Source organism: Oncorhynchus tshawytscha, linkage group LG19 (assembly GCF_018296145.1).
Source record: "Oncorhynchus tshawytscha isolate Ot180627B linkage group LG19, Otsh_v2.0, whole genome shotgun sequence".
Classification (NCBI taxonomy): Eukaryota; Metazoa; Chordata; class Actinopteri; order Salmoniformes; family Salmonidae; genus Oncorhynchus; species Oncorhynchus tshawytscha.
In genome coordinates, this window is record NC_056447.1 from 30,603,866 (window position 1) to 30,627,707 (window position 23,842).

The window sequence follows — 23,842 nt, forward strand, 5'->3', positions numbered from 1 at the left end:
TCATTCTTAAATGGAAGAAGTTTGGAACCACCAAGACTCTTCCTTTGACTGGCCGCCCGGAAAAACTGAGCAATCGGGGGAGAAGAGCCTTTGTCAGGGAGGTGACCAAGAACCCGATGGTCACTCTGACAGAGCACCAGAGTTCCTCTGTGGGACAACTATCTTTGCAGCACTCCTCCAATCAGGCCTTTATGGTAGAGAGGCCAGACGGAAGCCACTCCTCAGTTAAAAGCACATGACAGCCTGCTTGGAGTTTGCCAAATGGCAAGATTGAACTCTTTAGCCTGAATGCCAAATGTAACATCTGGAGGAAACCTGGCACCATACCTACAGTGAAGGCAGTAGCAGCATCATGCTGCGGTGAGGTTTTTCAGCGGCAGGGACTGGGAGACTAGTCAGGATGAATGGCGCAAAGTACAGAGAGTTCCTTGATGAAAACCTGCTCCAGAGTGCTCAGGACCTCAGACTGGAGCAAAGGTTCACATTTTCAACAGGACATCAACCCTAGTACACAGCCAAGACAACACAGGAATGGCTTCGGGACAAGTCTCTGAATGTCCTTGAGTAGCCCAGCCAGAGCCCGGACTTGAACCCGATCAAACATCTCTGGAGAGACCTGAAAATAACTGCAGCGGCGCCCCTCATCCAACCTGGCAGATCTTGAGATGATCTGCAGAGAAGAATGGGAGAAACTCCCCAAATGCAGATGTGCCAAGGTTGTATGGTCATATCAAAAAATACTTTAGGTTGTAATCACTGCCAAAGGTGCTTTAACAAAGTACTGAGTAAAGCGTCTGAATACTTATGTAAATGTGATTTTTCGGTTTATAAAATGTTTTTTTTTTGCTTTGAAATTATGGGGTATTGTGTGTAGATTGATGAGGGAAAACAACTATTTAAATTATGGGGTATTGTGTGTAGATTGATGAGGGAAAACAACTATTTAATTAATACTTTCCGAATGCACCGTATAAGACATACACTACCGGTCAAAAGTTTTAGAACACCTACTCATTCAAGGGTTTTTCTTTATTTGTACTATTTTCTCTATTGTAGAATATTAGTGAAGACATCAAAACTATGAAATAACACATATGGAATCATGTAATAACCAAAACAAATATACTTTATATTTGAGATTCTTCAAATAGCCACCCTTTGCCTTGTCAGCTTTGCATACTTGGCATTCTCTCATCCAGCTTCATGAGGTTGTCACCTGGAATGCATTTCAATTAACAGGTGTGCCTTCTTAAAAGTTAATTTGTGGAATTTCTTTCCTTCTTATTGTGTTTGAGCCAGTCAGTTGTGTTGTGGGGGGGGATACATAAAATATCCCTATTTGGTAAAATACCAAGTCCATATGGCAAGAACAGCTCAAGTAAGCAAAGAGAAACATCATCATTACTTTAAGACATGAAGGTCAGTCGATGTGGAAACATTTCAAGAACTTTGAAAGTTTCTTCAAGTGCAGTTGCAAAAACCATCACGCGCTATGATGAAACTGGCTCTCATGATGACCGCCACAGGAATGGAAGACCCAGAGGGTCTGCAGAGGATAAGTTCATCAGAGTTACCAGCCTCAGAAGTTGAAGCCCAAATTAATGCTTCACAAAGTTCAGGTAACAGACACATCTCAACATCAACAGTTCAGAGGAGACTGTGTGAATCAGGCGTTCGTGTTCGAATTGCTGCAAGGAAAACACTACTAACGGACACCAATAAGAAGAAGAGACTTGCTTGGTCCAAGGAACATGGGCAGTGGACATTAGACCAGTGGAAATTTGTCCTTTGGTCTGATGAGTCCAAATTAGAGATTTTTGGTTCCAACCGGCGTGTCTTTGCGAAACATGGTGAGGGTGAACGGATGATCTCCGCATGTGATTTCCCACCGTAAAGTATGGAGGAGGAGAGGTTATGATGTGGGGTGCTTTGCTGATGACAGTGTCTGTGATTTATTTAGAATTCAAGGCACGCCTAACCAGCATGGCTACTACAGCATTCTGCAGCGATACGCCATCCTAGTGGGACTATCATTTGTTTTTCAACAGGAAAATGACCCAACATACCTCCAGGCTGTGAAAGGGCTATTTTCCAAGAAGGATAGTTATGGAGTCCTGCATCATATGACCTGGCCTCCACAGTGTCAACCTTTTCCAAATTGAGATGTTTTGGGATGAGTTGGACCACAGAGTGAAGGAAAAGCAGCCAACAAGTGCTCAGCATATGTGGGAACTCCTTCAAGACTGCAAGCTGTCGTCAAGGCAAAGAGTGGCTATTTGAAGAATCTCAAATGTAAAATATATTTTGATTGGTTTAACACTTATTTGGTTACTACATGATTCCATATGTGTTATTTCATAGTTTTTATATCTTCACTATTATTCTACAATGTAGAAAATAGTCAAAATAAAGAAAAACCCTTGAATTAGTAGGTGTTCTAAAGCTTTTGACCGGTAGTGTATGTTTTGATTTATCTATGCATAGGACAAGCACATTTTCATCTGATGCTTTTTTATTTTCAGGTGAAGGAGAAAGAGCCAACTGCAGCCTCCCTCCTAGCAGACCAGGTAGTAGCTGAGGTACCATCCAGCCCAGCCAGTTCATTTGAGGCTGACATCAAGCCTGAGGACTATAGTGACAAGTCCCAGGATGGACCAGACATATTTCCCATCTCACAGGGCTCCTACACCTCCGAGGGGGAGCTGGATGAGTTGCAGACAGTCAGAGATGTCCCTATCATGGACACAACCCCTGACACAGCCATGCCTGCCAAGGAGGAGGGGAATGGGGCAAAGAGGCTTCTGAGTTATGTGCCGATGGAGGAGAGCAGTGGGAGCGAACCCTCTCCCTCGCCCAAGCTCCAGAGACGGAGGTTAAGTGCGATAGCAGTCAGCACGGCAGCCTCATCCAGCAGCGAGGACTACAAAAATGACAGCCCTACAGACAGCCCTCCAGACAGCCCAGACTCATTCGTGAATGAGGAGGAGTTAATACGCAGGCAGATCATGGGGATGATGGGAGAGGAGATGTCTCTCTCAGAGGAGGAGGAAAAAGAAGAGAAAGAGGTCAGAGTGGAGGAGACAATGGATGCTGTGGTGGATAGCACATCATGTAAATCCAAGCCTCTGTTAAAAAAAGGCAGTATAGATGATGAAGACAGCCCAGCCAGGATACATTCTCTCCCAGGGTCTGAGCCTAAATCTATTGTAGAGAGTGCTGAACTCCATGAGCAAATCACTGTGTATAAGAAAGCCATGCCCATGACGCCACAGAGAACAAAGAGCATGGACGATGGGGATTCAGAGGTGGAGAGCATCACAGATTCTCTGGAGGACAGGTCCAAAGGTGAGGGGTCATCCAGCGTCCAAGTGTCCAGCTTCACCCCTGGAACCTCCCCCACCTCAGCCTCTTCTCTGGAGGAGGACAGCGACAGCAGCCCCAGCCACAAGAGGAGTGGGGAGGGGAAACAGCCCCGCAAGGCCAAGCACAGGCATACCGGCCAGCCATTCCCCACCATCGAGGACTCGTCAGAGGAGGAGGAGCTCAGGGAGGAGGAGGATCATCCCAGGGAGCAGGAGAAACCGAAGGATTCGGACCAGCAGCAGGGGAAGAGGATCTCCAAGAAGTCCAAAAGGGATAAAGATGATCTCCGAGCTCAGAGGAGAAGGAATCTCCCTCTAACCTCACCCTGTAACCTGTCTTCCATTGAAGACGCTTCTCCCACTGAGGAGGCAAGGCAGGCTAGGGAGATGGAAGCGCTTCACAGGACATCAGTCTCTGACTATTTTCCTAGCATGGAGTCTGATTCAGACGCCTTTCACACAGAGACCAGGATAGTTGTCCCTGAAGGACAGAAGTTCAGTACTGCAAAGCCACTAAAGAGTGCAGAGGATGAATATGAGGAGATGCTTCAGATAGCTAGATCTCCTAAAGGAGAGACAGAGCCATTCCCTGAGATAGAGCTACTTTACGAAGGCATGGCCATAGAGGACTACCTCTACGAATCCCTAGTGGAGGAGCCTGAAGCTAAACGTACTTCAGCCCCACCGGAGCAGCCCAGTAAAGACCCCGCTAAAGAGCCAGGGAAGAAAGGTTTGAGGTCTCCTGAAGAGGTGTATGAGGAGATGATGCTGAAGAAGAAGGAACTGATGTTGATAGAGCAGGAGTTTCAGAAGGTTCAGTCAGCTATCAACACTCCTAATCCTGAGATACATGTTACTGCACCATCCTCTGCTGCAGCTGAGAGCTGCAAAGTTGGTGAGGCCGAGGGAGAGAAGCCTATGTTAGATGCTGGTTCTACCTACGTTAAGAGGAAGAAACGTCCTGCTCCACCACGACCCTCTGAACCTCCTAAACGGCCCGAGGTCTACGTTGCCAAGCCAACAGTTCCTCAGGATATGACTATGAGGAGGGCTCTTTTCCCCATACCGGACTTGAAGATCACCCAGTGTTCCTCTGGAGAGGATGAGACAGACGATAGTATAGTAGAGGAGTATGGAGTGGGAGTGTCCTCTGATATTACCCCTAGTTATGAGTCTGAGACTAAAAAAGAGCTAGAGTACACTTCAGTTTCAGAGCATGCACCAACAACAGAGGTAGCTGACATTGAACCCATCACTGTGGTGTGTGAGGTTTCCCCAGCTAAAGCTACTCCAGCTCCTGTCTTTGCCCCTGAGACAGTTCTAGCCCCCAGTACGACCACCACACCTTCACAGGTCTCTCCTGTATCACCTCCCACCTCACCATCAACTCCAGACTCAAGTCTAGCCTCCAACGCTACGTCCTCCTCCTCTTTCCAAGCTCGAAGTCCTCTCTCTTCCGACTCTACTGCAGTGTCTACTCCGACACCAGACTTGGCCAAAGCAGCAGGTCCCTTTGCTGCTCAGTCGCCTATTGATATCTCCCCTCCTTCTATCGCTCCCATTATGGCTGTTTCTCCAACCACAGTTTTGGTCACAATACAAGATCTGGTTACAGATCCAATCCAAGCACCAACACCAGCTACAACTACAGCCGATGCTGCAGCTTCTCCAGCCCAAGTCCCAGCCCCTGCCTCAACCCCTGTCTCAGCACCTGCCTCAGTGGTGGTACAGATACCTGATCCATATGCAGTCCAAATACCAGACCTGGTTAGATCTCCATCCCAGATGGCTGCTCAGGTTCTACCTTCTGTGCAGGTCAGAGCACAAACTCCAATACCAAGCCCAGTACATTCTCAAGCACAATCTCCAGTCCCAGCTGCTCCCAGTGCTGTGCCAACTCCAGTCTCTGCTCCAACTCCTGCTCCAGCTCCAGTTGTAGTCCAAATGCCAGACATGGTTACCATCACCTCTCCAGTTTCACCCCAAGCCCCACTACCTGTGTCAGCCCCAGCTCCTGCCCAGGCTACAGTTGTGCAGTCAGTCCCTGTCCAGGCTGCTGGTCCTGCCCCAGTAGTAGGCCCAGCTGCAGGGACACCCCGAATCCAGAGACAAGCCTCCACCAAAAAAGCCCCACCTCCTCCTCCACCTCGCTCTATGTCAGTCTCCCTGCCCCAGACCTCAGCAGAGCCTACCTCAATCAGGGCTGTCCAACATGTCTCCCCGACCATGACCACCGCTATAGCCATTGGAGCAGTTCTGCCTAGCCAGCCCATACAGTCTGTGATGGTGGATATACAGCCGCAGGTGGAGCAGGTCAGGCCAAAGGGTGAAGCTGGTCCTCAGGTCATGATGACCCCAACCAGACAGGGGCATGTGGTCATCATAGTTCCTAATGTGGAGAACATGTCGGTGCTCAGCCAGTCGACCCAAGACCTGGCATACTCAGTGGCAATAACTACCACTTCTACTGTTGATAAAGGCAGTAGTCTGATGGCAGCAGGGCCTGTGGTTGTGAGTGTTGCTCCTTTCCTTACTGCTCCCTCTGTTCCTGCTGTACCCAGCTCAGACACATGTATACCTGTGGCAGATACACCACCACCTCCCACTCCTCCACCACCTCCTGCCACCTTACCCAAGCCAACGGTTTATCCCAAAAAGTCTTCTGTTTCCACCCCACCTTCAGTCCCAACCACAGTATCAGTCTCAACTGCTGTGACAATGACACAGGGAACTGTAACAACCACAGGCCCCAGTACAGTACACAAGGCATCTGCACCCCCTCCCATCCCTCCCAAGCCTGTGTCCATTCCTGCAGGGCTGGTGTTCAGCCACCGTCCAGGGGAAAGCATCAAACCACCAGTGGTTCCCACCGCTAGCCACACTCTTCCCAGGACCAGAGAAGTGGTACCAAACGCCAGCATAGCACAGCCATTCACAGCCACAACACTGCCCAGGACCAGAGAACCTCCCAATGCACTGTATCTGAGTCTGACCACCCCAGTGGAGCCCAAGATGAGTGCTGCCTCTCCCAGGTCCCCTCTGTCTCCGAGGTATGCCAATTGTCTGGAAACGTATGTGGTGATAACGCTTCCCTCAGAGCCTGGCACACCCACAGAGGGCATCACTGTCCAAGCCCCCATCAGGAGAGGATCCATCCCCTTCACTATGCAGACATGCCCAATGTATAGGACTACACCTTCAGAACAACAGCCACCCATTACGGCCTTCTCAGCCCAGGCCACTGTCAGGAGAGCGTCAGTTCCCTCATTGAGGCAGCTGCCACCACCAACAGCAGCAATAGTACCAGTCGAAGTAGCAGCACCCCTAGAGGGAGTCACTGCAACAGCAAGGCAGCCTTCCATGCCATCAGCTATGCAGCCTGCACACGGTGTGGCTGAGGTGGTGACCATTTCAGCAGGGTCGGAGATGCCTATTCAGGTATACAGTGTCAGAGCTCCAATAAAGAAACCGTATATACCTCCAACAGCCCAGCCACAACAGAAAGTGTCTGAAGTTAGGACAATGCCATCAGAGCCACAGGTTCCTGTAGAAGTGTCTGCAGCTCAAGCTTCTGGTAGAAGGGCATCAATACATGATGTACCTCAGCAGCCACAATATGTGGCTGAAGTAATGGCTTTACCAGCAGAGCAGGTCATACCTACAGATGTAGTTTCAACTGAGGCCATGCCTGGAAGAGCATCAATACCATCAGAAACGCAACAACCACAAACCATGGGAGAGTTATTAGCAATGCCCTTAGAAGCTATGCCCCCAACCATCCATCAGTCAGCATCACTGACAGAGGTGGTTTCAACTGAGGCCATCTCTAGAAGAGCATCAATACCATCAGAAATGTGGCAACCACAAACCATGGCTGAGGTAATGCCATTGCAGCGGGAGATACCTACTGAAGCAATTGCCAGCCAAGTCCATGTAGAAGCTACACCCTCAACCATGCATCAATCACCATCACTGATTGAAGTGGTTTCAACTGAGGCCATCTCTAGAAGAGTGACAATACCATCAACAATGGAGCAACCACAAACCATGGCAGAGGTAGCAGCAATGCCCTTACAGCAGGAGATGCCTACTGAAGCAATTGCCAGCCAAGTCCATGTAGAAGCTACACCCTCAACCATGCATCAATCACCATCACTGATTGAAGTGGTTTCAACTGAGGCCATCTCTAGAAGAGTGACAATACCATCAACAATGGAGCAACCACAAACCATGGCAGAGGTAGCAGCAATGCCCTTACAGCAGGAGATGCCTACTGAAGCTATTGCCAGCCAAGTCCATGTAGAAGCTACACCCTCAACCATGCATCAGTCACCATCACTGATAGAAGTGGTTTCAACTGAGGCCATCTCTAGAAGAGTGACAATACCATCAACAATGGAGCAACCACAAACCATGGCAGAGGTAGCAGCAATGCCCTTACAGCAGGAGATACCTACTGAAGCTATTGCCAGCCAAGTCCATGTAGAAGCTACACCCTCAACCATGCATCAGTCACCATCACTGATAGAAGTGGTTTCAACTGAGGCCATCTATAGCCTTGCATCAACACCATCACCAATGCAGCAGCCAAAACCCATGGCAGAGGTAGGAGCAATGCCCTTACAGCAGGAGATACCATCAATACCATCAGCTGCACCGCAACCACAAGCAGTGGCCGAAGTGATGACGTTGCCTTCAGAGTATGAAATGCCTACGGAAGTTAGAACAACTGAGGCCACTACCACTAGAAGGACATCCATATACTCTGTAGCACAACAACCATACACAGTTGCTGAAGTAACGGCTTATCCATCAGAATATGAAACACCCATCCAGGTGGTTACAACCGAGGCTATTTCCACTACAAGAAGAGCGTCTATAACCATGCAGAAACCCCTTAGTATGGCCCAGGTTATCACGATGCCTGCAGAGCCAGACGTAGAGGCATATGCTGCCCAAGTCCCATACAGGAGAGGATCCATCCCATCAGCAGTGCAACCACCACAGGCAGTACCAGAAGTGCTGATTTATTCATCAGCCCATGAGACCCCCCTGGAATTCATTACAACTGAAGCCTACACCAGGAGAATGTCAGTTCCATCTATCCAGGAGATTCCCGAGACCGTCCCCGTGGCTCCAGTCACCATCACCAGGAAATTCCACCATGAGTCAATCGAGAGCCAGGAGATCCATGGGCCTGAGAAGGTGGTGAACAGCCTGAGCCACATGTACTCCTCATCTATCTCCACCTCAGCCCAGCACCCGGAGAGCCTGCCCAGCCTGGTCACTCAGGTGGTCACGACCGAGGTTCAGAGAACCACGGTGTCTTTGGTCCATGAGAGGCTGCCCCAGGTTCCTGCATCCAATGGAGTGGCCATCATCATCCAGCCAGACTTGGTTAAAGTCCAGCCCTCTCCCAAACAGAACGGGAAGATCTACTCCGGTGATGCCATTGACCTCCGCACCATTAAGGTTGGCGTGAAGATGACCGATTCAGGGATGGACTTGACCCCACAGGAATCAAGTCGCCAGTCCACCTGTAGCGACTCTAGTGGCCGACATACAGCAGTGCAGCCAGAGATAGTGAACTTGAGTGCTGAGATCACCCCTTCCACCACGCTGTCTGTTGTCACTGATAGCATCACTATCGTCACCTGTTCAGACACCATTGAGTCCTACACCAGCGAGCCAGCAGAAATACCTTTAGATCTGCAGGGTTATGTTGCCTCCATGCCTCTCCCTCTCACCACATACAAACCATTCCAGCCTCTGGCACAGATAGTGTACAGGCGGGTGGACTCTCCGCCAATCATCAAAACAGTTTTAGCCACAGACACAGAGACACCAATCAACCTGTCTTATGGAGCCTCCATGGTAAATAGCAGACTTCCAGTGACCATGGCCCCCGCTATCACCAACGTGGGGGACATGCTCTCAGAGCCAGCAGGGGCTGTGGATCTGTCCACCTCTAGACCCCTCAGGGCCATGGCGGCTCTGTCTGACAAGAGCCCTGGTGTGGTGACCACAGTCATAGAGGATGATGGGACACCCATAGATCTGACAGCTGGGAGGAATGTGTGCTGTGATGTCATCTACAAGCTACCCTTCACAGGGAGCTGTAGAACCCAGCCGCCGGTTATTACCCAACCTGACAACCGCTTCGGCTACAGAGATGACCACTACCAGTATGATCATGCTGGGGTTTATGGCATCAAGGGCCTGAGCGGCAAGGCCATGTCTGAGACCAACCTGGCTGATGCAGGACTGTTCCTCTATGATGGAAAGACCAGATATAACTATAACGGAGCCTCGGACAGTGCAATAGACCTGACTGCTGCTAATATGTCCACAGGTTGGTATGGTAGAAATATAGCATGTTTGCTAGGTTTTGGGTTCTTTTCAACTTTTTACCTGCTTGGATTTAATTTCTGAATGGTAACCTATTTCTCCGGGCATTGTTTTACATCAGTTATCATTATGTTCATTTCTAGTGTGATTAAAAATGTGCATTTACTGTACTTTTGCATGATTTGTGAAACGATCTTGATTTTAATAAATGTCCTGTTTCTTTTGTCTTTTCTTTCTTTTACACAGATGCATGCGTATGCCTGCGTGTTCTCCCACAATATTTTGGCTTTGCATCATGCTAGCTGGACAGACTGAATATACTTGCATGCTTCGTGTTATGATCTCCCCAAATCGAATCTGCATGGCCTCTTTTTGTACAGAAAGTTATGATGCTATAATCATTGACTTAAACCTACATTTCTGGACCCATCATAACAGGTGAAGCTCTAGACTACACCAGTAAAGCTGCTGGGGCCTACACTGGGATATCCACTGCTCCATATTCCCAGGTCTCTGCTTATAGTGTCTTTAGATCCTCAGACGGAATGGTATACTCCTCCATAGCAGCCCCTGTTCCTTCTACATACCCCATCACCACTCAGCCAGGTTCCATCTTCAGCACCACCCTACCTCCTACCACAACCCTCCAGGAGCAGCCAGCACCAGCTCCACACCCCTATGGCTTTATTCCCACCAGCGACACTGGCCAACAGATCATCAGCCTGGACACTAGCCTGCCCAAGGACCTGCTGCCCAGCGCTCTGGCTGACATCATGACTGGCTTCCCTGACCTGTACTCTGACCAGACACTGGAGGCCATCGCAGCCTCTCTGGACGCCCTGGCTTCATCGCCCATGTTCCCCGGTCTGGATGACAGCAAGATCACCCAGTACCAGATGGAGAGGGAGTTCCTGCAGCTGGAGAAGCTGAAGCAGCTGTGTCTGGCTGAGGAGCTGGAGTGGGAGAGGCAGGAGATCCAGCGCTACCGTGAACAGGAGCAGATCATGGTGCAGAGGGAGCTGGAGGAGCTGCAGGTATGAATGTGTGTGTACGGTATATGTCTCCTGTGTTAATGTATGGTGCGGGGTGTCATGGTCACTGTTCATGCTCACTGTTTTTAATATGTTTGTAATCAGTTACTGTAAGGTGATCGACAATAATGTTAATCTATTCTATTCTACAGGCTCTGAAACAGCAGCTGTTAATGCAACAGGAAGAGGAGCACCAGGCGCAACTTGTAGCCCAGCAAGAGACCTACAACCAGCAGAGGCAACAGTTAGAGCAGATCCAACAACTCCAGGTGCAGCTACAGCACCAGCTAGATGAGCAGTACAGTACTACAGGGTCAGACAACCTGCTAGAGAAGCAGTATACAGGGGTTGGGGATAACGGCCAATACTGGCCTGTTAGGGATGAGTCCACCACCTCATCCACTGTCACCCAGCTAGAGGGTGGGCAGTATGTAACCAGTGAGGGTCAGAGAGAGGGTGGAGGTCAGGACCAGCTGCAGCTCAGTAGGAAACAACCAGCAGGGTCTAACCAGCCTGGTGACCAGGGGTATGGTACAGGAGTGGTAGGGAAGAGGATAGTGGACAGTGGGGTCCAGACAGACGATGAGGACTCAGTAGACAGGATGTATGTAGGGAGGAGGAAGAGGAACTACAGGAAGGGTGTAGACAGCAGTGTTCAGACTGATGATGAGGAGGACCAGGAGGTTGAGTGGGACATGCCAGCCAGGTCGCGGCGGCGCTCCCGCTCCAGTAAGCACAGTGGTGAGGGGAAACACGGTGGCTCTAAGGTCTCCAGCATTGCCATTCAGACTATTGCAGAGATCTCTGTCCAGACCGACCACTCCGGGAGTATCAAACACCCCAGCATCCAGATGGACACTAAGGTGGATATCATCAAACACATTTCAGCCCCAGAGAACTCTCAGAGAGGTGGCAGTCTCAGCTGTCAGACAGACGCAGACCGGAGGCACCCCTCACCGGCAGACATCACCCCCAAGTCCCCCAAGGTGCTCTACTCCACTGTGTCCACCCTCTCCTCCAGTAAGGCCATGGAGGGGGGGCAAAAGATGCTGACCACTGACGCGACCAGGTTTTCCTCCAGCCCTATGATGCTGAAGCCTGGGCAGAAGTCTATGTCTGACCCAAAATCTCTCAGCCATACCACCGAGGACAGGATAGGCTACCACTATTCAGACAGCTACTCTGTAAGTCATTGCAGTAAGAATACTGGGAATATAAAATAGTGTTAAATATGACCATGCTAAAGGCATAGTAAAACACATTGATTGCATGCTGTTGAAATATTTGTTGAAAGTAAAAACCTTGCAATAGTGTTAAAGTGTTGCTCCAGATCTTTTGTATAATTTCAACCAGTAGTTTTGCTCACAAGCCAAAACGGGTCCTCGATTTTTCTGTACTACGTCATACAAATGTGTTCTATGTCATCCATTACGTATGATTTATTACGTCCTGCAATTAACATGATTATTATATAAAAACGTATTTTATTTTATGATATGTTACACATTTTTTTGCTTAAGATCCCGAACTGCATCTTAAAGTACTCTTATCTTATCTATTGTCTTATTGATGTTTCCTCTGTCTGTCCTAGGGCCAGAGTTCTTCGTCAGGCACTGGAAAGAAGGTGAAGAGAACCCTTCCCAACCCACCCCCTGAAGATGACCCTCTGACCGGCCCGTCAGGTTACAGCACCAACTCAGCCCGCCGCAGGCTTGGCCGTCACACCACCATGGCCCGGGCCAAGATCCTGCAGGACATTGACAAGGAGCTGGATCTAGTGGAGAGAGAGTCATCCAAGCTCCGCAGGAAACAGGCCGAGCTAGATGAGGAGGAGAAAGAGATTGATGCCAAGCTGAGGTTATTTATTTATTTTACCATTTGGGAAAGAGGCAAGTCATTTATGAACCAGTTTTGATTTACAATACAATAGCATACTTTAGAAAAGTATAACACAAGGGTGTGTATAAAGTGATCACTGAAGCTGAAGCACAGCTGGGTTAGGCAACAAGACTATGATCCAAAACATACATTCAAGTCTACATGAAAATGGTTTAAAAGCAACTCATTTGAAGTCAAAGTCCCAATTGAGCAGTTGTGATGGCAGTACTTGAAACGAGCACTTCATGCTTGAAAACCCACAAGTGTCGCTGAGTTAAGACAGTACTGCATGGAAGAGTGGGACAAAATTTCTCCACAGCGATATGAGAGACTGATCAACAACTACAGGAAGCATCTGGTTGGAGTCATTGCAGCTGAAGGTGGCACTAACTGTAACCAGTGACTGCAACCTGGTTCAGGTTGTCAGTCAACCTACCAGGGTAGTTACAAACAGCACAGGAATTAAATCATCAACATGTATTGATCACATTTTTACTAACGCTGCAGATATTTGCTTTAAAGCAGTATCCAAATCCATAGGATGTAGTGATCACAATATAATAGCCATATCTAGGAAAACCAAACCTCCAAAGGTTGGGCCTAATATAGTGTATAAGAGGTCATACAATAAGTTTTGTAGTGATTCATATGTTGATGATGTAAAGAATATTTGCTGCTCTGTGGTGTGTAATCAGGAGCAACCAGACGCTGCACTTGACAATTTATAAAATTGCTGATTCCAGTTACTAATAAGCTCACACCGATTAAGAAAATGACTGTAAAAACTGTTAAATCCCCGTGGATTGAAAACTGGTATGGTTGAGAGGGATGAGGCAAAAGGTATGGCAAGCTTTGGAGCACCTTAAATTACATTTTGGGGAAAAAAGCCAACTCGACTCCATCACTCATTGAATCAGATGGCTCATTTATCACAAAACCCACTAATATTGCGACCTACTTGAATTACTTTTTCATTGGCAAGATAAACAAACTTAGGGATGACATGCCAGCAACAAACGCTGACACTAAAAGTTATAAGTATACTTTTTTTTGTTATTTGTAAATTTAGGTTCTCTTTATCTAATATCAGCTTTTGGTTGAAAATAGAGAAAATAGAGAATCTGAAAGGGGGCAAATATCTTTTCATGGCCATGTACAGTGCCTTGTAAAAGTATTCATCCCCCCTTGGTATTTTTCCTATTTTGTTGCATTACAACCTGTAATTTAAATGGATTTTTATTTGGATTTCATGTAATGGACATACACAAAATAGTCCAAATTGGTGAAGTGAAAAAATAATATTTGTAAAAAAAAAAAAGGAAAGGTGGTGCATTTGTATTCATCCCCTTTGCTATGAAGCCCATAAATAAGACCTGGTGCAACAAATGACCTTCAGAAGTCACATAATTAGTTAAATAGATTGCACACAGGTGGACTTAAGTGTCACATGATCTGTCACATGATCTCAGTATATATACACCTGTTCCGAAAGGACCCAGAGTCTGCAACACCACTAAGCAAGGGGCACCACCAAGCAAGCGGCACCATGAAGACCAAGGAGCTCTCCAAACAGGTCAGGGACGACGTTGTGGAGAAGTAGAGATCGGGGTTGGGTTATAAAAAAATATCAGAAACTTTGAACATCCCTCGGAGCACCATTAAATCCATTATTAAAATATGGAAAGAATATGGCAACACAACAAACCTGCCAAGAGAGGGCCACCCACCAAAACTCACAGACCATCAAGGAAAACGCTATGTCTGGCGCAAATCCAACACCTTTCATCACCCGAGAACACAATCACAGCATCATGCTGTGGGGATGTTTTTCATCTGTAGGGACTGGGAAACTGGTTAGAACTGAATACAGGGAAATTGTTGATGGAAACCTGTTTGTCTTCCAGAGATTTGAGACTGGACAGAGGTTCACCTTCCAGCAGGACAATGACCCTAAGTATTTTTATTTATTTTTTATTTCACCTTTATTTAACCAGGTAGGCTAGTTGAGAACAAATTTCTCATTTGCAACTGCGACCTGGCCAAGATAAAGCATAGCAGTGTGAACAGACAACACAGAGTTACACATGAAGTAAACCATTAACAAGTCAATAACACAGTAGGGGAAAAAAAGGGGAGTCTATATACATTGTGTGCAAAAGGCATGAGGAGGTAGGCGAATAATTACAATTTTGCAGATTAATAACACTGGAGTGATAAATGATCAGATGGTCATGTACAGGTAGAGATATTGGTGTGCAAAAGAGCAGAAAAGTAAATAAATAAAAACAGTATGGGGATGAGGTAGGTAAAAATGGGTGGGCTATTTACCGATAGACTATGTACAGCTGCAGCGATCGGTTAACTGCTAGCAGATAGCAGATGTTTGAAGTTGGTGAGGGAGATAAAAGTCTCCAACTTTAGCGATTTTTGCAATTCGTTCCAGTCACAGGCAGCAGAGAACTGGAACGAAAGGCAGCCAAATGAGGTGTTGGCTTTAGGGATGATCAGTGAGATACACCTGCTGGAGCGCGTGCTACGGATGGGTGTTGCCATCGTGACCAGTGAACTGACATAAGGCGGAGCTTTACCTAGCATGGACTTGTAGATGACCTGGAGCCAGTGGGTCTGGCGACGAATATGTAGCAAGGGCCAGCCGACTAGAGCATACAAGTCGCAGTGGTGGGTGGTATAAGGTGCTTTAGTGACAAAACGGATGGCACTGTGATAAACTGCATCCAGTTTGCTGAGTAGAGTGTTGGAAGCAATTTTGTAGATGACATCACCGAAGTCGAGGATTGGTAGGATAGTCAGTTTTACGAGGGTAAGTTTGGCGGCGTGAGTGAAGGAGGCTTTGTTGCGGAATAGAAAGCCGATTCTTGATTTGATTTTCGATTGGAGATGTTTGATATGAGTCTGGAAGGAGAGTTTACAGTCTAGCCAGACACCTAGGTACTTATAGATGTCCACATATTCAAGGTCGGAACCATCCAGGGTGGTGATGCTGGTCAGGCGTGCGGGTGCAGGCAGCGAACGGTTGAAAAGCATGCATTTGGTTTTACTAGCGTTTAAGAGCAGTTGGAGGCCACGGAAGGAGTGTTGTATGGCATTGAAGCTCGTTTGGAGGTTAGATAGCACAGTGTCCAAGGACGGGCCGGAAGTATATAGAATGGTGTCGTCTGCGTAGAGGTGGATCAGGGAATCGCCCGCAGCAAGAGCAACATCATTGATATATACAGAGAAAAGAGTCGGCCCGAGGATTGAACCCTGTGGCACCCCCATAGAGACTGCCAGAGGACCGGACAGCATGCCCTCCGATTTGACACACTGAACACTGTCTGCAAAGTAATTGGTGAACCAGGCAAGGCAGTCATCCGAAAAACCGAGGCTACTGAGTCTGCCGATAAGAATATGGTGATTGACAGAGTCGAAAGCCTTGGCAAGGTCGATGAAGACGGCTGCACAGTACTGTCTTTTATCGATGGCGGTTATGATATCGTTTAGTACCTTGAGCGTGGCTGAGGTGCACCCGTGACCGGCTCGGAAACCAGATTGCACAGCGGAGAAGGTACGGTGGGATTCGAGATGGTCAGTGATCTGTTTGTTGACTTGGCTTTCGAAGACCTTAGATAGGCAGGGCAGGATGGATATAGGTCTGTAACAGTTTGGGTCCAGGGTGTCTCCCCCTTTGAAGAGGGGGATGACTGCGGCAGCTTTCCAATCCTTGGGGATCTCAGACGATATGAAAGAGAGGTTGAACAGGCTGGTAATGGGGGTTGCTACAATGGCGGCGGATAGTTTCAGAAATAGAGGGTCCAGATTGTCAAGCCCAGCTGATTTGTACGGGTCCAGGTTTTGCAGCTCTTTCAGAACATCTGCTATCTGGATTTGGGTAAAGGAGAACCTGGAGAGGCTTGGGCGAGTAGCTGCGGGGGGGGGGCGGAGCTGTTGGCTGAGGTTGGAGTAGCCAGGCGGAAGGCATGGCCAGCTGTTGAGAAATGCTTGTTGAAGTTTTCAATAATCATGGATTTATCGGTGGTGACCGTGTTACCTAGCCTCAGTGCAGTGGGCAGCTGGGAGGAGGTGCTCTTGTTCTCCATGGACTTCACAGTGTCCCAGACCTTTTTGGAGTTGGAGCTACAGGATGCAAACTTCTGCCTGAAGAAGCTGGCCTTAGCTTTCCTGACTGACTGCGTGTATTGGTTCCTGACTTCCCTGAACATACTGCTAAAGCAACACTCGAGTGGTTTAAGAAACATTTAAATGTCTTGGAATGGCCTAGTCAAAGTGCAGACCTCAATCCAATTGAGAATCTGTGGTATGACTGAAAGATTGCTGTTTACCAGCGGAACCCATACAACTTGAAGGAGCTGGAGCAGTTTTACCTTGAAGAAAGGGCAGAAATCCCAGTGGCTAGATGTGCCAAGATTATGGCGACATACCCCAAGAGACTTGCAGCTGTAATTGCTGCAAAAGGTGGTTCTACAAAGTATTGCCTTTGGGGGGGGGGGTGAATATTTATGCACATGCAAGTTCTGTTTTTTTGTCTTATTTCTTGTTTGTTCACAATAAAAAAAATTGCACCTTCATAGTAGCTGGCTGGTTGTGTAAATCAAACGATACAACCCCCCAAAAATCTATTTTAATTCCAGGTTGTAAGGCAACAAAATAGGAAAAATGCCAAGGGGGTTGAATACTTTCGCAAGCCACTGTAAATTCTATCCCATCTTCTCCTTTTTACAGGTACCTTGAGATGGGCATCAACCGTCGTAAGGATGCCCTGCTGCAGGAGAGGGAGAAAAGAGAGAGGGCCTACCTGCAGGGTGTGGCTGAGGAGAGAGACTACATGTCAGACAGTGAGGTCAGCAACATCAGGGAGACCAGAGGTAGCAATCATGGCCTGGAGAGACCCAGGACAGCTCCCCAGTCAGAGTTTGACCAGTTCATCCCCCCTCAGACTGAGGCTGACTCTCAGTACTCCACTCTAACCAGTCCCTACTCCCACTATGCCCAGTATGTCCCCCAGACCAATGCCACCAGCCACTACCCCCAGCAGACCCTGTACCAGCAACAGGCCCTCTACCAGCAGCACCCCTACCAAAGTCAGTCAGTTTACTCCTCTGTACCCAGCCTGTCCTACCCCCAGGCCTCCCACTCCCTCCAGCAGACCCAGTCCTCAGGCTACCAGTCCAAGAACACCACCAACTACGAGGTGATCCGGAACCAGCCCATCATCATTGTACCCTCCTCCAGCGAGGGTGGGTATGGGGTGGGAAAGTATAACAGCCTGGAACTGAGGATGGGTCTGGAGGAGAGGAGAATGGCCTCCAGCCCCATGTCTAATATATCTACTGAATCCTTCTACGCTGACATCGACCACCACAATGCCAGGAACTATGTTCTGATAGAGGACATAGAGCAGCTGACTAAAGGCTCTGCAGGGCTGGGGTCAGGTTTCAGCCTGACTGACAAGGACCTGTCCAAGGCTGACAGGCTGCTCCGGGCCGCTGAAGCCAGGCGCACTGCAGAGGTAACTGTTATGTATTTAAAGCAGTGGTGGTCGTTGCTGTTTAAGATTAGGGAGGATTTTGTTATTTTTTATGATCCTTATTTTTATTACAGCATATTGGATGACTGTCATTCATATTCCATTCACCCAGCTCAATGTAACATCGATTGGTTTAGGCTACTAAATGATACGCACATTTTTCCTATACCCAGCATGAGGTTGCTACAACCTAGCCTATGAATGAAAGTTTATAATGCAGGTGCACAGGTCGAGAGACAAATTGGAGTAATCAAGGTGATAGACAGTGACACATTCAATACCATCTAGCACACTCTTGCTTGCATCTAACAGATCTAGGGTGTAACCATTAGTCCAAACAGTTGCGCACTAAAGTTTATATTGGACAAATTCAGGTAAGTTTATCTATGTTTCATTCCGTTGCTTCCGTTTAAGAAAAGTTTTTCAACAGAATCAGTGGAATGAATACACCCCTGACTACCCGCACACACAGTTCACTTTCATAGCAGCCACAGCATCATCACTTTGCTCGTTGTATAATTCTTTCTCGCATTTACTCACTGTCCTCTCACCTTTCCCTTCACTTGTGGACTTCTGCACAACACAACAGCTATCTGTGACCAGGCGGGAAAAAAAACATTTCCAAGCCAAACCTTCATATCATAACTGTTAATCGCTACACACAGCTTACATCATTGTCATGATATTAGCTAACGTTAACTAATGCACTTTTGTACACCATGCTGGTCCGTACAATTTACCTTATTTTAGCGCCCCAAAAACGTATTACTTCCAGATCAACTGTAATACTATTGTAAAGGACAATTTCTCCCCTTTCCAGCAAAATCAATGACAAGACCTTCATGATGCCCATCTCTGCATGATTGAAGAAGACAATGATCTCCGTCGGGTCTTTTTAAAAATGGCGGGTGGGGAAGCTAAACCTACTGCGTAATAGTAGATATGTCGTGTGGGGAAACTGAGTATTTTCACCCAATCTGTCCAACTTATCACCTATAAAATGTAAATAAAACACTATAAAGAGTTTATATAATGTGTTATTACATACCTATTTGAAGGTTTGTGTCGAATTTGAATCGGGTTGCGGTGCTAAATTTATCTTCAGAAGTAAACAGTGGCTGTCTTGGCTTTTGAGAGTCGTGATGACGCAAAAAATGAATGCATTCAGTTGTACAATTGACTAGGTATCCTCTGTCCCTGTCCCTTTCTTGTTTTTAAACTGCGAGAGAAGTGTTATACCTGGTGGAGAGAGGCTGTATGACACAGAATGAGTTGCAAATGCACGTTACGTCACGATGTAACGTACCACGTCAGTGGGGTCCATTTTTTTGTATTTTCTCAAATACTATTTGTCCATTATCATGTCAATCAACGCTGAATCGAAACGTAGTTCACATCCCAGATTTTGATGCAATACAGTTGCCACAGTCCCATTAGTTTTCATTGCAGCCTTGTTTGAATGCTGCGGTTGCGCATATTTGTACCGAATGGGTTTAGTCATGGTTAACTTCATAGTCAACATAGACACTACAACTAACACATTAGTAAACCTGCTACAATCACGCAGTACAGTGTACAGCAAGCAGTTTAGCTGTTACGCCGGTGGGCCCCGGTGGTAATAAAACAAAAAAGCGAAAGCTTACCTGGACTTGGAAAGTTCCAGTGTTTGATATTCTTAGCCAGCTAGCTAACATAATTAGCATTCCTCTCTGTTTGAGCCAATGGTTTGAGTAGGCTAAATTACCTGGCTGCATTAGCTAGCTAAGTAAGTGAAAGTGAACAAAAATACAACGAAACATAGCTATATATATATCTCTCTCTCTCTCTACTGCTGCTTCTCCTTAGTTTTTGAAGAAATGAATTTGTTCAAAACTGTTCAACTATTGTCTTTCTCTCTCTTTGAGCCAACTACTCACCACATGTTATGCACTGCAGTGCTAGCTGGCTCCAGTTTATTCTTTCAGTACTAGTTTCATTATCTGATCATTTGATTGTGTGTACAACATGTCAGTTCATGCTGCAAGGGCTCTGATAGGTTGGAGGATGTCCTCTGGAAGTTGTCATAATTACTGTGTAAATCTATGGAAGGGGGTGAGAACCATTAGCCTCCTGGGTTTTGTATTGAAGTCAATGTACCCAGAGAAGGACAGAAAATAGCTGCTACACCATGGTGCTACCCTACAGAGTGCTGTTGAGGCTACTGGATACCTTCATTGCAAAACAGTGTGTTTTAATCAGTTATTTGGTGACATTAATATATTTAGTTTGCAAACTTTTTAAATGTTTAACAACATTCATGAAATTCACTTTATAAGATGGTCCTCCCCTTCCTTCTCTGAGGAGCCTCCACTGATTTAAAGTAAATGCTCTTCTGTGATATGTAGGTTTTGTTACAGTGGGGCAAAAAAGTATTTAGTCAGCCACCAATTGTGCAAGTTCTCCCACTTAAAAATATGAGAGGCCTGTAATTTTCATCATAGGTACACTTCAACTATGACAGACAAAATTAGAAGAAAAAAAATCCAGAAATTCACATTGTAGGATTTTTTATGAATTTATTTGCAAATTATGGTGGAAAACTTTTGTTATTGACCAAATACTTATTTATCTCAATACTTTGTTATATACCCTTTGTTGGCAATGACAGAGGTCAAACGTTTTCTGTAAGTCTTCACAAGGTTTTCACACACTGTATTTTGGCCCATTCCTCCATACAGATCTCCTCTAGAGCAGTGATGTTTTGGGGCTGTTGCTGGGCAACTCCCTCCAAAGATTTTCTCTGGGGTTGAGATCTGGAGACTGGCTAGGCCACTCCAGGACCTTGAAATGCTTCTTACGAAGCCACTCCTTCGTTGCCCGGGCGGTGTGTTTAGGATCATTGTCATGCTGAAAGACCCAGCCATGTTTCATCTTCAATGCCCTTGCTGATGGAAGGAGGTTTTCACTCAAAATCTCACGATACATGGCCCAATTCATTCTTTCCTTTACGTGGATCAGTCATCCTGGTCCCTTTGCAGAAAAACAGTCCCAAAGCATGATGTTTCCACCCCCATGCTTCACAGTAGGTATGGTGTTCTTTGGATGCAACTCAGCATTCTTTGTCCTCCAAACACGACGAGTTGAGTTTTTACCAAAAAGTTCTATTTTGGTTTCATCTGACCATATGACATTCTCCCAATCTTCTTCTGGATCATCCAAATGCTTTCTAGCAAACTTCAGATGGGCCTGGACATATACTGGCTAAAGCAGGGGCACATGTCTGGTACTGCAGGATTTGAGTCCCTGGCGGCGTAGTGTGTTACTGATGGTAGGCTTTGTTACTTTGGTCCCAGCTCTCTGCAGGTCATTCACTAGGTCCCCCCGTGTGGTTCTGGGATTTTTGCTCACCATTCTTAGGTTAATTTTGACCCCACGGGGTAAGATCCTGCGTGGAGCCCCAGATCGAGGGAGATTATCAGTGGTCTTGTATGTCTTCCATTTCCTAATAATTGCTCCTACAGTTGATTTCTTCAAACCAAGCTGCTTACCTATTGCAGATTCAGTCTTCCCAGCCTGGTGCAGGTCTAAAATTTTGTTTCTGGTGTCCTTTGACAGCTCTTTGGTCTTGGTCATAGTGCAGTTTGGAGTGTAACTGTTTGAGGTTGTGGACAGGTGTCTTTTATACTGATAACAAGTTCAAACAGGTGCCATTAATACAGGTAACGAGTGGAGGACAGAGGAGCCTCTTAAAGAAGAAGTTACAGGTCTGTGAGAGCCAGAAATCTTGCTTGTTTGTAGGTGACCAAATACTTATTTTCCACCATAATTTGCAAATAAATTCAATTAAAAATCCTACAATGTGATTTTCTGGATTTTTTTTCTCATTTTGTCTGTCATAGTTGAAGTGTACCTATGATGAAAATTACAGGACTCTTTCATCTTTTTAAGTGGGAGAACTTGCACAATTGGTGGCTGACTAAATACTTTTTTTTGCCCCACTGTATATACTCTGTCTCAGTGTGTCTTGTGCAGGTTTTGCTGAAAATTGCTTAAAATTCTATGCAATATGATGATGGTTTTCTTTTCTTTGTTTAGGTTGCTGCGTTCCTGGGTAACTCGCGTCTGCACAGCTACGGTAAAGGAGATGAAGACTCTATGGAAGAGCCCTATGAGCTGAAGCTCCTGAAGCAACAGATAAAGCAGGAATTTAGACGAGGGACGGAGGGTCTGGAGCACCTCTCAGGCCTGGGCATGCCTCAGTACCTCCCCACTGACCCCAGCTACAGACACTTCCCTAAGGCTGAGAAGTACAGCATCAGCCGACTGACCTTGGAGAAACAAGCTGCCAAGCAGCTTCCTGCCGCCGTGCTCTACCAGAAACAGATCAAGAACCAGAAGAAGGCAACCCTGATGGACCCCAAGATAACAAAATTCTCCCCCATCCAGGAGAGCAGAGACCTGGAGCCAGACTACAGCAGCTTCCTGGGTTCTGGAGTCTCATCTGTCACCAACCTGTCCACACGAGCCAGACTGCTTCAGGATGAGATCAACTTTGGCCTGAAGAAGAACCTCTCTGAGCAGCAGAAGTACCTGGGCTCCTCTCTGGGAAATAATCTGGCTGGCTCTCTGAGCCAGTCCCTTAGCCTGGGGGTACCCACCATGAGATCCACCCTACAGGATGACACCACCTACCCCAGCGGCACGAGCTCTCGCCCTTCCTCACGACCCAATTCCCGCCCCACTTCTGTCTATGGCCTGGATCTTTCCATCAAACGGGACTTGTCTAGCTCTTCTCTCAGGCTGAGGAGCGAGGGAGAAGCCCTGGATGCAGCGTTCGGCTCCGGACTGGCCAGGACCAAGCCCACCAGCCTGCCCATCGGGCGAATCCCCATCGTGGCTCAGAACTCAGAAGAGGAGAGCCCTCTGAGCCCGGTGGGAGAGCCAATGGGCATGGCCAGAGCCTCAGCTGGTCCTCTACCACCTATCTCAGCTGACTCCAGAGACCAGTTTGGCTCCAGCCATTCCCTGCCGGAGGTCCAGCAGCACATGAGGGAGGAGTCCAGGGCTACACGTGGACATAGTGGGGTCTACGACAGAGACATAGCCTTCATCATGGATGATCTGGGGGGAGCGATGTCTGACAGCGAAGGTAAATGGCTCCTGAGGCTTTCAAGGCACCCTGAGTCTCTGGACATGTCGCAATGCTCCTGACTGTTTGTATGTCTGCCTGAGAAGGCTTTGACTCTGTCTCTGTTGTCCTCATCCCTTATTATTTCACATCTTTTATCATCATGTTGTCTTTGTCTTTTATTCTGGTTTCTGTTTCTGTCTTGTTTTATCTCTGCATGCAACACTATTTGTTATTTTGTCTTCTTTTGTCTGTCTTCTTCGCCGATACATAATACGGTTGATGTTATGTATGAGACAGTGTGTCTGTGTTGTTATTAGCATGCTCCAGTTCTGTTCTCTTCTTTTACATGTTGGCTTCCTGGTTTCATCACTGACCGAATGTATTATGGGATGGATACAGGGCTTCATTTAAGCATACAGAACAGTAAAGTAACAATAATGTATTATATGTGATCGTAAATACACTTTAAGTGCCTCTGTGGACTAAATAGGTGTTAACCTATTTAAATGGGTGGGAGACTAATGAATATGCAACAGTAGCTGGTAAACTGTCGCTACAATCTGGGTGC

At 47.0% G+C, this 23,842-nt stretch overlaps 1 protein-coding gene across 4 annotated transcripts in view; it reads left to right on the plus strand.

Annotated features, from left to right (window-relative positions):
* LOC112219239 (protein piccolo) overlaps positions 1-23,842 on the plus strand; it is a 49,034-nt gene that overhangs the window by 1,431 nt on the left and 23,761 nt on the right. For all 4 annotated transcript variants that reach the window (XM_042301566.1, XM_042301568.1, XM_042301569.1 and 1 more), the window contains exons 2-7: positions 2,523-9,714; positions 10,149-10,744; positions 10,894-11,925; positions 12,333-12,598; positions 17,360-18,146; positions 22,239-23,292. In XM_042301566.1, coding sequence (XP_042157500.1) covers positions 2,523-9,714; positions 10,149-10,744; positions 10,894-11,925; positions 12,333-12,598; positions 17,360-18,146; positions 22,239-23,292 — 10,927 coding nt within the window. The remainder of the gene's footprint in view (positions 1-2,522; positions 9,715-10,148; positions 10,745-10,893; positions 11,926-12,332; positions 12,599-17,359; positions 18,147-22,238; positions 23,293-23,842) is intronic.